The sequence below is a fragment of the Elephas maximus genome, chromosome 27, assembly GCF_024166365.1.
Source record: "Elephas maximus indicus isolate mEleMax1 chromosome 27, mEleMax1 primary haplotype, whole genome shotgun sequence".
NCBI classification, from domain to species: domain Eukaryota; kingdom Metazoa; phylum Chordata; class Mammalia; order Proboscidea; family Elephantidae; genus Elephas; species Elephas maximus.
This window is the reverse complement of record NC_064845.1, coordinates 37,997,642-38,011,551: the sequence shown is the minus strand read 5'-3', so window position 1 is coordinate 38,011,551 and position 13,910 is coordinate 37,997,642. Positions and strand designations below refer to the sequence as shown.

The 13,910-nt window shown below is 44.1% G+C and overlaps 2 protein-coding genes across 6 annotated transcripts in view; both read left to right on the top strand.

Annotated features, from left to right (window-relative positions):
* LOC126068459 (ral guanine nucleotide dissociation stimulator-like) overlaps positions 1-13,910 on the top strand; it is a 490,075-nt gene that overhangs the window by 52,682 nt on the left and 423,483 nt on the right. The gene's annotated exons all lie outside the window — the stretch shown is intronic.
* The window catches only part of LOC126068268 (uncharacterized), an 80,845-nt gene continuing 78,581 nt past the window's right edge, over positions 11,647-13,910 (top strand). Inside the window, exons 1-4 of the mRNA XM_049870707.1 lie at positions 11,647-11,811; positions 11,900-12,325; positions 12,422-12,649; positions 13,177-13,225. Coding sequence (XP_049726664.1) covers positions 11,647-11,811; positions 11,900-12,325; positions 12,422-12,649; positions 13,177-13,225 — 868 coding nt within the window. The remainder of the gene's footprint in view (positions 11,812-11,899; positions 12,326-12,421; positions 12,650-13,176; positions 13,226-13,910) is intronic.

The following is a 13,910-nucleotide window of genomic DNA, read 5'->3' as shown; positions in this document are numbered from 1 at the left end:
GCTCTTCGCAAGGATCAAGAAATTCTTTCACAATGGCATGAGGTTTCACTTTAGTCCAGGGGGCAAAAGCAACCTCAGGAGGTCTTCCCCCTGCCTTTGGATATTTTATTTTGAAAGGCATCTCAATGACTGCTTTAGTCTCTCTTGTAGCTACTAGTTTGGTTTCTTTTGAGGATTCCCTGGAGTAACAAGGAAGCTCATACAAACTATTGTCAGGACAAGAAGGTATAGATGGATACAGAGAAGCAGCCTCCAGAGGAGCAGTAGGAGGAGGAGAAAATGCTGTAGTGACAGTAGAATTTTGGCATTGCAATTCTATAATTTGTTTTGCTTGCCTGAACACTGGTGTCTTGGAGTAGGCAAAACTAACATGATTTTGTCTCTTGGAAGCTTCCAAAAACAAATTAAAATAGTCTTCCCACTGGTTCTGATTGGTCCAAGAGCCTTTAGCCTCTAACTCGCTGCTCAGAAAAGTTAATTTAGTGAGCTCAAAACTCCCCCAAATTGGCCAGGGATTTTCTGTAGTAAGCACATGCTACCACCAAAGATACTGAACTGAAATGGGGGTCACAGTAAGTGGTGGGATCACAGAAGGAGGTCCGCTATGGTCTTTGGAGGTGGCATTCCCCGTCTTACTAAACACTTGTACATGCTGACAACCAAAGAGTGTGTTAAGCTTGATGCACCTTTAGAGGAAAAAAAGGAAACATTTGCACAGGGAGTTATATTTTTCATCCACTAGATGGTGGACTTGTCATGCTCAAGATTTCTGCAAAATGTGCAGACCATGAAAAGAAACAACTGACGAAAAACTTAAAAGGTATACTGAGAACTTCGACACCTTCGGGGTTTGAAAAAAATCTATGAGTATTTTGCTGCAGTTGAGATGTGTTTTCTTGTGGCATTTAAGAGGTTGACTTGTGCCCTTATTTTATGTATTTGTTTATTTTTGCAGCTTGTAAAACCCGAAAGCACCTCAGTAGAGTCATTCAAATCATGAATTAGATTGTAAATGAGACCAAATGGGTAACACCTGCCCAAAAGCAAAGGCAAGAAGGCAGAAAGCGTCAGAAAACCGGGATAAATGGAGACAGGGAACCGAAGGTGGAGAAGGGGAGACTGTTGACACGTTATGGGGATTGCACCAATGTCACAAAACAATTTGTGTATAAACTGTTGAATGAGAAACTAATTTGCTCTGTACAGTCTCACCTAAAGTGCACACACACGCACGCGAACACACACACACACACACACACACAAATCAAAACTCATGAATTAGAAATAGGCAAACAGAAAACAAAAGAAAGATGAGCATGAATACACTTAACAGAATACAGCCAGTAAGTGGCAACTTCGTAACACCCGAACTGTAGTTGAAAACACAATCCTCCAACAAACTTGTTCAGTAGCAAATGGGAAAGTAAAAGTTGAGAAATGGCTTTGATAAATCCCAAAGATCCATGCCGAAATACTTGGGGCTCACTCTTGGGAGCACTCACGTCTGGACAGGTCCCAAGGGGTCCGAGAAAGCAGGAGCTTGTCAGTGCCTGACTCTGGCTTTTCAGCTCCTCCTGGTCCACTGGGGAAGACATCACCGAATCCCACCAAGACTATGCCAAATATTGTAGAGAAAATACTCTCCGATTCTGTTAAAGTAAAATAAAAGACATGTATTGAAGGCAGTATGTCATTCGAATGGAGATCGTGAAAACCTCAGAGGTTGAAGCTCACAGATCCAAGGGAGGGGGTACAAAGCACATATAGGCATAGTGTCATAGGAGGAGATAGAAAACACAATATTCTGATTGGTTTACAGTGACTGAGGTCAATCAAAGGTGAGACAAAGAAAAGCATGATTTTTAACATCACTGGTGATATTAATACAACTGGAATACGTTGGCTAAAGGACAAAATTGCAAGGTATGTGTTTGCAGAGGGGGGTCTCAGGACCGTCAAAAAATGATGACATGATGATGGCGTTGACAGATACTGTCAGGAATAGGTTGTTAAACATTACCTCACTCAGAATATAAGATTTTCTGAAGAGATCTAACACAAAGCATTTCGATAAGGTTTGGTTACAGACCCCAGGACACGTAGTATCCACATCCTTAGCCGGACCACAGAGAAAAGAATTTTGTTAATGACAGGGTTGGTTCCTAAGCAACAGTGTTTGAATCTATGTGAAAGGTCATACTGAGCCTTAGCATTAGTTCAGCCATTTTACTTTAGGTCAGGTGCGTCTTTGGATTTTATGTCCCACGTCATGCTTTAGGTTGTTAAGTGAATACAAGTTGAAGACTTTATGTTTTCTTCCTGACTTTTTCTTTTTATAATTACTACATACCACCCCTTTATCCTACCAATCCTTCTTAACTTAAATTCTTATGCCTGATATTAATGTCTAATTCATTTATATTTATAGTGATTAATATATTTGGACTTCTTTCTACAAACTTATTTGGGTTTTTCTACTTACCATGCTTTTAATTTGCTTCCATTTTTCTTCTTTCTTACGTGCTAATCAATTCCCTAAATTTTCTCTCTGTAATTTTTTTATTCTGTATAGGTTTTGAAATTACACATTCAGTTTTTCTTATTTTGGTGAATACTCAAGTATTTAGCATGCGAGTCAGTAATGAAAAGTGCCTGAGTGGCACAAACAGCTTGCACTTGACTACTTACCTAAGTCACCCGGTGGCCCTGTGGAAGAAAGGCCTGGCGATATGCTTACATAAAGACTACAGCCGAGAAAACCCTATGGAACAGTTCTGGTCTGTAACATTGGGGTTGCCGTGAGACAGGGGCTGCCTCAATGGTCACTAACGATAACGTCAGTAGTGGACTCCTGTCATATTCAGGACTGCCATAATCATTTAAACAGCCTTTCTATATTTGCGTTATTGATCCCACCTCTTTAGTATACAAGTCAGAACTCAAACTTTCTGCGTCCCTTGCAGCTAGGCTGCAGACCTATAACTTAGTCTCTGGTAACCAGAAGCACCTGTGAGAGAAAGCGATGTAAGCTGTGCAAGCTATGCCTTCGGCTTCCATTTTCCTGGTAGAGGAAGAGGAATTCAGCTCGCGGAGGTGGCCGTGGTTGCAAGATCGACCTCCTGATGCAGAATTGACATTGATGCTGACAGCAGGGGCCGATGAAGAAGAGTTGAGCTCCTGCCATTTGGTGTTCCACGGGGGCAGTAGCAGTTTCTTAATCACGCTCAATCTGACGCATGGTTTAGGGCACTTCTAGGACCTTAGCCAAAGCTTTGTTTTTCTAGGCCTTCCAATGACTCAGAGAGCTGCCGAAGAGAATTTTAAGAAATTCCTTCATGGATTCTGTTAATTGCAACAAAGAACCTAAACTATAATAACTTGTTAAAATCAAAAGTTAAGGAATATTTCACTCCTCCTTCTGAATAAAAGGAGTCTACCACCAGACGAGTTGTGGAATGACATCGAGGACGTCATAAATGAAGAAAGCAAGAGGTCGTAAGGAAAGAAAGAAAAGACCAAGATGGATGTCAGAGGAGACTCTGAAACTTGCTCTTGAACGTCGAGCAGCTACAGGAAAAGGAAGAATTGATGAAGTAAAAGAACTGAACAGAAGATTTCGCAGGGCCTCTCGAGAAGACAAAGTATTATAATGACATGTGCAAAGAGCTGGAGATGGAAAACCAAAAGAGAAGAACATACTCAGCGTTTCTCAAGCTGAAAGAACTGAAGAAAAAATTCAAGTCTCGAATTGCAATAGTAAAGGATTTTATGGGGAAAATATTAAACGACGCAGGAAGCATCAAAAGAAGATGGAAGGAATACACAGAGTAATTGTACCAAAAAGAATTAGTTGATGTTCAACCATTTCAGGAGGTGGCATATGATTGGTAACCGATGGTACAGAAGGAAGAAGTCCAAGCTGCTCCGAAGGCATTGGCGAAAACCAAGGCTCCAGGAATTGATGGAATATTAATTGAGATGTTTCAACAAACAGATGCAGCGCTGGAAGTGCTCACTCTTCTATGCCAAGAAATATGGAAGACAGCTTCCTGGCCAACTGACTGGAAAAGATCCATATTTATGCCTATTCCCAAGAAAGGTGATCCAACTGAATGCGGATCTATAGAACAATATCATAAATATCACATGCAAGCAAAATTTTGCTGAAGATCATTCAAAAACGGCTGCAGCAGTATATCGACAGAGAACTGCCAGAAATTCAGGCTGGTTTCAGAAGAGGACATGGAACCAGAGATATCATTGCTGATGTCAGATGGATCCTGGCTGAAAGCAGAAAATACCAGAAGGATGTTTACCTGTGTTTTATTGACTATGCAAAGGCATTCGACTGTGTGGATCATAACAAATTATGGATAACATTGTGAAGAATGGGAATTCCAGAACACTTAATTGTGCTCATGAGGAATCTGTACATAGATCAAGAGGCAGTTGTATGGACAGAACAAGGGGATACTGATTGGTTTAAAGTCAGGAAAGGTGTGCGTCAGGGTTGTATTCTTTCACCATACGTATTCAATCTGTACGCTGAGCAAATAATCCGAGAAGCTGGACTCTATGAAGAAGAACGGGGCATCAGGATTGGAGGAAGACTCATTAACAACCTGCATTATGCAGATGACACAACCTTGCTTGCCGAAAATGATGAGGACTTGAAGCACTTACTAATGAAGATCAAAGACCACAGCCTTCAGTATGGATTGCACCTCAACATAAAGAAAACAAAAATCCTTACAACTAGACCAATGAGCAACATCATGATAAACAGAGAAAACACTTAAGTTGTCAAGGATTTCATTTTACTTGGATCCACAATCAACAGCCATGGAAGCAGTAGTCAAGAAATCAAAAGACACACTGCATTGGGTAAATCTGCTGCAAAGGACCTCTTTAAAGTGGAAGAGCAAAGATGTCACCTTGAAGAGTAACTTGCGCCTGACCCAGGCCATGGTATTTTCAATCGCATCATATGCACGTGAAAGCTGGACAATGAATAAGGAAGACTGAAGAAGAGTCGACGCCTTTGAATTGTGGTGCTGGCGAAGAATACTGAATATACCATGGACTGCCAAAAGAATGAACAAATCTGTCTTGGAAGAAGTACAACCAGAAGCAAGGATGGCGAGACTGCATCTTACACACTTTGGACATGTTGTCAGGAGGGATCAGTCCCTGGAGAAGGACATCATGCTTGGCAGAGTACAGCATCAGCAGAAAAGAGGAAGACCCTCAATGAGGAAGACCCTCAATGAGGTGGAGTGACACAGTGGCTGCAACAACAAGCTCAAGCATAACGACGATTGTAAGGACGGCTCAGGACCGGGCAGTGTTTCATTCTGTTGTGCATGGGGTCGCTATGAGTCAGAACCAACTCGGTGGCACCTAACAACAACAACCACCCACCAACCACTGCTGTCGAGTCAATTACGACTCACAGTGACCCTATAGGACAGAGCAGAACTGAACCATAGAGTTTCCAAGGAGCACCTGGCGGATTTGAACTGTGGACCTCTTGGTTAGCAGCCGTAGCACTTAACTACTCTGCCACCAGGGTTTCCAAAAGGAGTTTAGAATGTTTTAATTCAGAACTCCTTCCTGCTACCATCTACCATATTTTTAATGACTAATACTTTTATTTCACCTTGTTTTTACATTCTAAAATACTGGCTCTTAAAAAAGAATAATACTTATTTGGATTAACCAGGATATTTGCTAATTTATTGGTTCACCCTTTCGTCTCCCATCTCACTTGTTCCTTTAGGGTTCAGTTTGTTTCTGGTTCAGGTATGTCCTTTAATATTTCTTTCAGTGAGGGACTGTGAGTCCCAAATGTGAAAATGTATTTTGTCCTTCCTTCTGAAATACAGCCTAGCTAGGTATGGAATTGTTTCTCAGTTCTGGTTTCTCAACACTTTGAAGATATTTTCCATCTTCTGTCACCTCTTTTCGCTGATAAGTCTGATGGCATGTCCCTGTCATTCCTTTTAGGGTAATTTGACTTCTTTCAGGGGTAATTTTTAACATTTTCTTATTGTGTTTGGTGTCCTGTAGTTTCACTGTTATGCGTAGGTCTCAGTTTTTACAATTATTCTGCCTGAGACTTAACATCTACCTTTGATCTGATGACTCATGCGTTTCTTCAAATCTGAAAAATTCTCAGCCATGATCTCCATGAATAGTACCTCTTCTTCATTTTCTGTTCTCTTTCCAATGAAACTTTTAGATCTATGTTGGATCTTCTAATTTTATCTCTTAAGTCTCTGAACTTAAGATTTTTGTATCTCCTTGTTTCTCTGTGCTGCTTTGGCAGTCTATTATATACATTCTCCATGTATTTCAGACTCTTTATAAAGCTCATTTTTATAAGACAGGTAGAGGGTCAGTGGATTGACACAGTGGCTGCAACAACGGGCTCAAGCTTAGCAGCAACTGTGAAGATGGTGCAGGGCTGGGCACTGTTTCACTCAGTTGTACACAGGGCTGCTAGGAGTAGGAACTGACTCGACCACACCTAACAACAACAATGGCGGTTATCTGGCTGAAAGGCATCAATAGTTGCCTATTTCCTACTTTATTAGCTACCCTTCTTGGCTTCCAAGGCCCTCATGAATCCAGGCCTGCCATTTACTAGCTGGGTAACTCTGGGCACACTTCTGAGGCTATTGAAAACTGAAATGAGATAAAGGATATACAGTGCAGAGCAAGTACCTGACGTGGTAGTATCCAAAAACCTGCTGCCATCAAGTAGATTCTGACTTACAGTGACAGTATAGGACAGAGTACAACTGCCCCATAAGGTCTCTTAGCTTGTAGTCTTTACGGAAGCAGACTGCCACATCTTTCTCCCCTGGAGCGGTTGGTGAGTTTGAACTGCTGACCTTTAGGTTAGTACCCAAGCCCTTAACCACTGTACCACCGGGGCTCCTTATGTAGTAGTATCCAAACCATACCAAACCCATGGCCACTGAGTTAATCCCAACTGACAGCGACCTACACAACAGAGTAGAACTGCCCTGTAGAGTGTCCAAGGAGTCCTGGTAGACTTGAACTGGCAGTCTTTTGGTTAGCAGCTATAGCCACCACTACGCCACCAGGGTTTCCATGTAGTAGTACAGGAAATAAAATTTGTTGTGATTGTCCAGCTCACAGCAATTCTGTACGATATCTGTCCTCAAACCATTTTAGACATGGCTTCTGCATAGAAACTTTCATCAATTTCAAGACCTTGCTTCTTTGGCTGTAGTGATTGGCTAAGACATGGTCATATGACTCTAACCCAACCACTTAATCATTCCTTTCTCCCGTGCACTGGCTGCTGGATTGGAATCCCGGACCCTTCAGTTAGCAGCCCAGTGCTTAACTACTGTTCCACCAGGCCTCCTCTTCAAATCTGAGGTCAGGAATATTGGCTTTTTTCCTTTATCATTGCAGAGTACTTAAAATGTGTTAATAGAGGTCTTGGTTGTAGTAAAAGAGAATGAAAGTTACCTGGAGAAAAGAGGAGGTAGGTAAGGGAGGCAGACAGAGGGATTACTGACAACATTCAAGTTTCCAGTTTCACTGGCTTGGATGATATGGGACTTTACCTTCAGTATTATAAATTTTTTTTTTAATTGTGCTTTAGGTGAAAGTTTACAGCTCAAGTTAATTTCTCATACAAAAATTTATGCACATATTGCTATTGGACCCTAGTTGCAATCCCTAAAATATGACAGCACACTCTGCCTTTCCACCCTGCATTTCCAGTGTCCGTCCAACCAGCTCCTATCCCCTTCTGTCTTCTCATCCCACCTCCATACAGGAGCTGCCCGTTTAGTCTTTTGTATCAACTTGAACTAAGAAGCACACTGTTCACAAGTATTATTTTATATTTTATAGTCCATCAATTCTGTGTCTGAAGAGTTGGCCTAGGGAATGGTTTTAGTTCTAGGTTAATGGAAAGCCCAGGGGCCATGTCTTTGGGGGTCCTCTAGTCTCAGTTGGACCATTAAGTCTGGTCTTTTTATATGAATTTGAGTTCTGCACCACACTTTTGCTGTCAGGGACTCTCTGTTATGTTCCCTGTCAGGGTGGTCATTGGTGGTAGTTGGGCACCATCTAGTTCTTCTGGTCTCAGGCCAATGGAGTCTCTGGTTTATGTGGCCATTTTGTCTTTTGAGTTAATATTTTTCTTGTGTCTTTGGTGTTCTTCATTCTCCTTTGCTCCAGGTGGGTTGGGACCAATTGATGCCTCTTAGATGGCCTCTTGCAAGCTTTTAAGACCCCCAGATGCCACCACCAAAGTGGGATGCAGAACATTTTCTTTGTTATGCCAATTGACCTAGAGGTCCCATGAAACCATGGTGCCCAGACACCTGCCCCTGCTACTCTGTCCCATGAAGTGTTTGGTTATGTTCAGGAAACTTCTTAGCTTTTGTTTTAGTCCCGTTGTGCTGACTTCCCATGTGTTGTGTGTTGTCCTTCCCTTCACCTAAGATAATTCCTGTCTACTCTCTAGTTAGTGAATTCCTCTCTCCCTCCCTCCCCACCCTTGTAATCATCAAAGAATGTTTTCTTCTGTTTGACTTTCTTCTTGAGTTCTTATAATAGTGGTCTCATACAATATTTGTCCTTTTTTGACTAATTTCACTCAGCATGATGCCTTCCAGATTCATCCACATTGTGAGATATTTTTCAGACTCATCATTGTTCTTTATCTTTGCATCGGATTCCATTGTGTGTATATACCATAATTTGTTTATCCATTCGTCTGTTTATGAGCACCTAGGTTGTTTCTGTCCTTTTGCTGTAGTGAGCAGTGCTGCAGTGAACAGGGGTGTGCATGTATCTGTTCGTGTAAAGGCTCTTATTTCTCTGGGATATATTCCAAGAAGTGGGACTGCTGGATCATATGGTACTTCTTTTTCCATGATCTTTATCATTTCAGATTTTATACTTAGTTCTTTGATCCATTTTGAGTTAGTTTTTGTACACGGTGTGAGGTATGGGTCTTGCTTCATTTTTTGTGCATATGGATATTCAGTTATGCCAGCACCATAAGTTAAAGAGGCTGTATTTTCCCTATATAACAGACTTCGGACCATTGTCCAATATGAGATGCTCATAGGCAGAAGGATTTACTTCTGGGCTCTCAATTCTCTTCCATTGGTCAATCTGTCATTGTATGAGTACCAGGCTGTTTTGATTACTATGGTGGTAAAATCAGGTAGTATGAGGCCTCCCACTTTGTTCTTCTTTTTCAGTAATGCTTTACTTATCCAGGGCCTCTCCCTTTTCCATATGAAGTTGGTGATTTGTTTCTCCATCTTGTTAAAAAATGTTGTTGGAATTTGGATCAGGATTGCATTGTATCTGTAGATCGCTTTGGGTAGAATTGACATTTTTACAATGTTGAGTCTTCCTATCCATGAGCAAGTTATGTTTTTCCGCTTATGTAGGTCTCTTGGTTTTTTGCAGTAGAGCCTTGTAGTTTTCTTTGTATAGGTCCTTTATGTCTCTGGTTAGATTTATTCCTAAGTATTTTAAGCTCTTGGGGGCTACTGTAAATGGTATTGATTTGGTGATTTCCTCTTTGAAGTTCTCTTCGTTAGTGTAGAGGAATCCAACTGATTTTTGTCAGTACTGTACATTTCTACATTTCTTTAATATTTGAGTATTTTATAATAAGCAGGAGAAATCATAAATTTTTTTAAAAAATCAGAATTCAACATGAATTTTATTTTGTTGCTCAATTCCTTAAATTTTTTATTTCTATGTTTTAGAATAAATGGTTATTACCCTCTTGCCAGCTATGGAAATGTAGTTGCTGTAATAATAACATTAAATTTGTACAGCCCTTCAGAGTTCCCACAGCCTTTCATGTCATCTTACTTGATTCTGGGAGATGAGCAGGCCAGGTAAGGTCAAGTTTAGATTTTACGAATGATGTTCAGAGTCAGGAAGGGTGAAAATCCAGCTCGGTCTTAAACATTCTCTAGCAGGAGAGTTTGGCGTTTACTATTTGTAAAGTCGTCAGATTTGGTGCATTATAAAACATACTCATTAATTGTTGGTAATTAGAAAAATTCAGAGGAGCCCTGAAAAGTTTTATTAGATCAATTACAAAACCTACAAAAATACATACTTGGTCCATAATTTTAATTCATGTTCTCAAAAGCACTTACATTGTCCCAAAAGTTAATCTTCACCATGTTCCTAATCAAGTTCCCACTGTGCTTTTAAATTCTAGAACTTTAATCTAGAGGAGGGATGATGGGGGGAATTTATTGACTTCTGACTAGACATCCACAGTGGTTAACAGGTTTATGTATGCATGAAGCTAAATTCTTAAGGTAGAATTCTGTATCCCACATAGCACATGGGTAACTATTTACAAAGGTGACCTGTAATTACAAAGTGCTTTAGTAATATTATCAGAACTTTGATTTGCAGAACTCAAATGCTTTCATAACATTAACTCATTCACTTTCACTGAACAGATAAGGAGAGGTTGGGGGACAAATAGCATCCCTATTTTGTCCGCTGGAGTTGATGAAGTAAAGGGAAAGGAGTGAGGTACTGAAGATAATACAAAGCAAGAACAGTTGGACTTTCTTTTTAGTTTTGTCATGATTGTTGCATTCACTGTTATGAGAATGTCTCCATTGTAATTAGAAAGTGTAATTTATGATGATGAATCTAATTTTAGGTAGAAATTGTTTCTAGAGCATCAAGGCATGGATATGTCAAAGAATACTGGAAGGCTTGTACTATTAATCTGCATTGTTTTTGATCTTGCAGATTCTGATATTTTCATTTTTTACGGGGCTAAGGATAAGCTTTTTGTTTTTTAAAGATAAGCTTTTTGTTATAAGTGAAGCATTATAATTTGACAGTTCTGGCGTAGGTCCCCTTTCCTGCATCCAGACTGCCCTTGGACTGAAATCGATCCTCTAAATATGAAGTCTATCCCAAGAGATACAACTGATGTGGGGAAAACGGGACTTTTTAAAACCAAGTCTGACGTCACACATTCGTGTTCTAACCATCTGTACCTTTTATTAACCAGGGGCTGGTGCCGCCTGGGAGAGACACAAGCGCACAACAGTCTTCTCCCACACAATCCTGGAACGGGAACAGTGTGCAGCTGCCTAAGAAAGAGAAGCAGTTTCAGAGCTGTAGGGTGGCGTGGAGGGGCAGGGGGTTGGGGGGTAGGGAGTGTATGTGTGTGTGGCAGGGTTAGGGAGTTATTCCTCTTCTCCATCCAAGGACGATACGTATTAGAAATTTTGCACATCGTTTTTTATATTTAATTGATTTTTCTCGCGTGGGAGACAGAATCCTTCATGTGCATAAGAAGGGGAGAAAAAAGAAAAAAAGCAAGCCTGGGAGGGGGGCTTTCCGAGAGGGGGTCCACAGCCTTGCTTAGGATTGGGACTGCAGGCAAAAAAAAAACTCAGGCGTCCACAACCTGTTTGGCTGCAAATACGCCTCCCTTCCTTCTGGAGAGCCAGCACCGTCCCTCTCCCCCTGGATTGCAGCCCCCAGGCGTCACCTCACACCCTTCCAGTGCCTCCACCATCCTCCCCAAATCCGGACCTTTGGGGTGGGCGGAGAGGGGAGACAGAAGGGTCTCCATTGTACCTCGACATGCAAGTAGCGGCCAGTTCGCCTTCCCCACCTCCCTCTGACCTTGGTCACCGCCCAGGTGAGGGCAGCAGCCCCCAAAACCACCTCTCACCCCTGGGCTCCTTCGACCCTCCCCCACCCAAGCCCAGGGGCGCATCCTCACTCTTCCTCCAAATGCGAGTCCAGGTCACCCCCCAGACCAGGCCGCTATGGAGAAGGCAGCAGCCCCCACGTTCCCACCCCTCACGCCTGCCTATTCCCGCCCGTCACCCAGCTCCTTCATCCTCCAAAGCTGGAGGCCCATCTACACTCTACGTCCACGTGTGAATCGCGGGCCGTTACCCCCACTCTCTGTCCCCTTCAGCCCCCGGCTCCGCCCACCGCACTAGGCCGCGCGCCCAGGAGCCCGTACACCTGGCCGTCCCACCCCCGGCTCCGCCACGTTCCCGACTCCCCCGCCCACGGCAGCCGCAGCTCCGCGCCCACCCCTCGCGGCTTCCTCCTCCCCGCCCTCTCCCCCTCCGGCAAGTGGGGGGGGCACCAGCGAGCGCAATGGCGTAGCCAATGGGCGCTCAGCTTACGCTGGCCTCTCCCCCGGGCGGCGGCCAATCGCGGCGGGCGGAGGTGGCAATATTGGGGAGTGGAGTTTGGCGCCGCTGCTGCCGCGGGCTGGAGCGGCGTTGCCGGGGGGGCTGACAGGGTATTTCGGGAAGGGGGCGTGAGGGGGAGGAGGCAACATGTGGAGGCGGCCGAGAAAAAGAGAAAGAAAGGAAGGAAGAGGGCGTGGAGTCCTTAGAAGGAGGAGGCGGGACCGGCCGGGCTCCTCACCTCTCGGTGGCGGCGGGCGGCCCGGGAGGCGGTGCCGCCCCCTGCCCGCGGACTCCTCAGCTCAGCCGGCCGCCGACCCGCCGGCCCCTGGCAGCTGCTGAGGCCACCGGCGTGGCAGCGGCGGGCCGGGGCGTCGGCGGAGGCTGGAGTGGGCGCGGCGGCCACCGCCGTGGCGTTCCTCAGACTCCGCGACCAGGTAGGTGAGGGGCGACGGAGGGGCAGCGCTCCGACTGAGGAGGAAGGGAGGTAGGGCGGGCCGCCGACGTGGGCCGCCTGGACGCCTGCCCGGCGGGGTGGGTGTGCGGGAGGCAGGGGTCCCGCCTCGGGGACAGGCGTCTGCACTCTCCGTCCGCGTGTGAATCGCTAGAGGTTACCCCGACCCGGTCTCCTTCAGTCCCGGGCTCCGCCCACGGCGCTGGGCCGCGCTGTCGGCCTGCGCCTCCTGTCGCCTGCCAGGTGAGGCTCAGGCCTGACAGGTGGCTTCCCGCAGGCGGGCGGAGCGGCGCGGGCGGCCGGGACCCAGGGTCACGACCTTGCTTGTTTGCTTCCCCAGATAGTTCCAGGCACTTTTTTTCCTGGTTCAGAGCAGTTGATTCTGCTTAGGGAGTAGTTAGGTTGCCAGATTTACTTTCTTTTGGCATCTTGTGCACGTTCTTGGTTACTTGCAGAGATTACCTGAAGACTCGTGACTTTCTTGGCCTGAAAAAAATATTTTGTGTGTAGGAAGGAAATCGCAACGGTATCAGAATGATTCGTTCGCCTAAATACATAGGTAAGGAGGCTTTCAGGAGATGCAGGCGCTTGCAAACGTTTGTATCTTTCCTTAAGGGAAAACGAAACGTGAAATTTACCGAGTCGTAGGAAACTTATTAGTGCTGAGAACTTATTTTTGCCTTCCTCCCTTCCTTTTGTGAACAGAAGGTAATTGGACAGATTTGAAGGAAGAGTTACTCGCATGCATTGGGAAATTATTCCCTAAATCAGTACCTGTTTTGCAAAATAATGGGGGAAAACTTGAGATGTGCTTTTTAATATTGTTTCTTAGTGAGTATTGTGCCTTGCGTTCTGAATCTAAGTAGTATTATGAATTCTCATTTCGTAAGTGAATTTTATGTTTAGGCTGGTGCTGAAGGTGTGTATCATTTGGTAGCAGAAGGGGTCTACTTGGTGTTGACATCATCTCAGGACATGATACTTTGAAAAACTAGTCAGTCAAGTTTATGCCTTTTATTTCAAATTGTAGGACTGCGCTGTCCAGTATAGCCACTAGCTGGAAAAAACAAAAACAAAAAACCTGTTGCCCTGGAGTCCATTCCGACTCATAGTGACCCTATAGGACAGAATAGAACTGCCCCCATAAGGTTTCCACGGAGCGGCTAGTGAATTCGAACTGCCGACCTTTTGGTAAGTATTGTAGCTCTTAACCACTGTGTCACCAGCCACTAGTCACCTGTGGC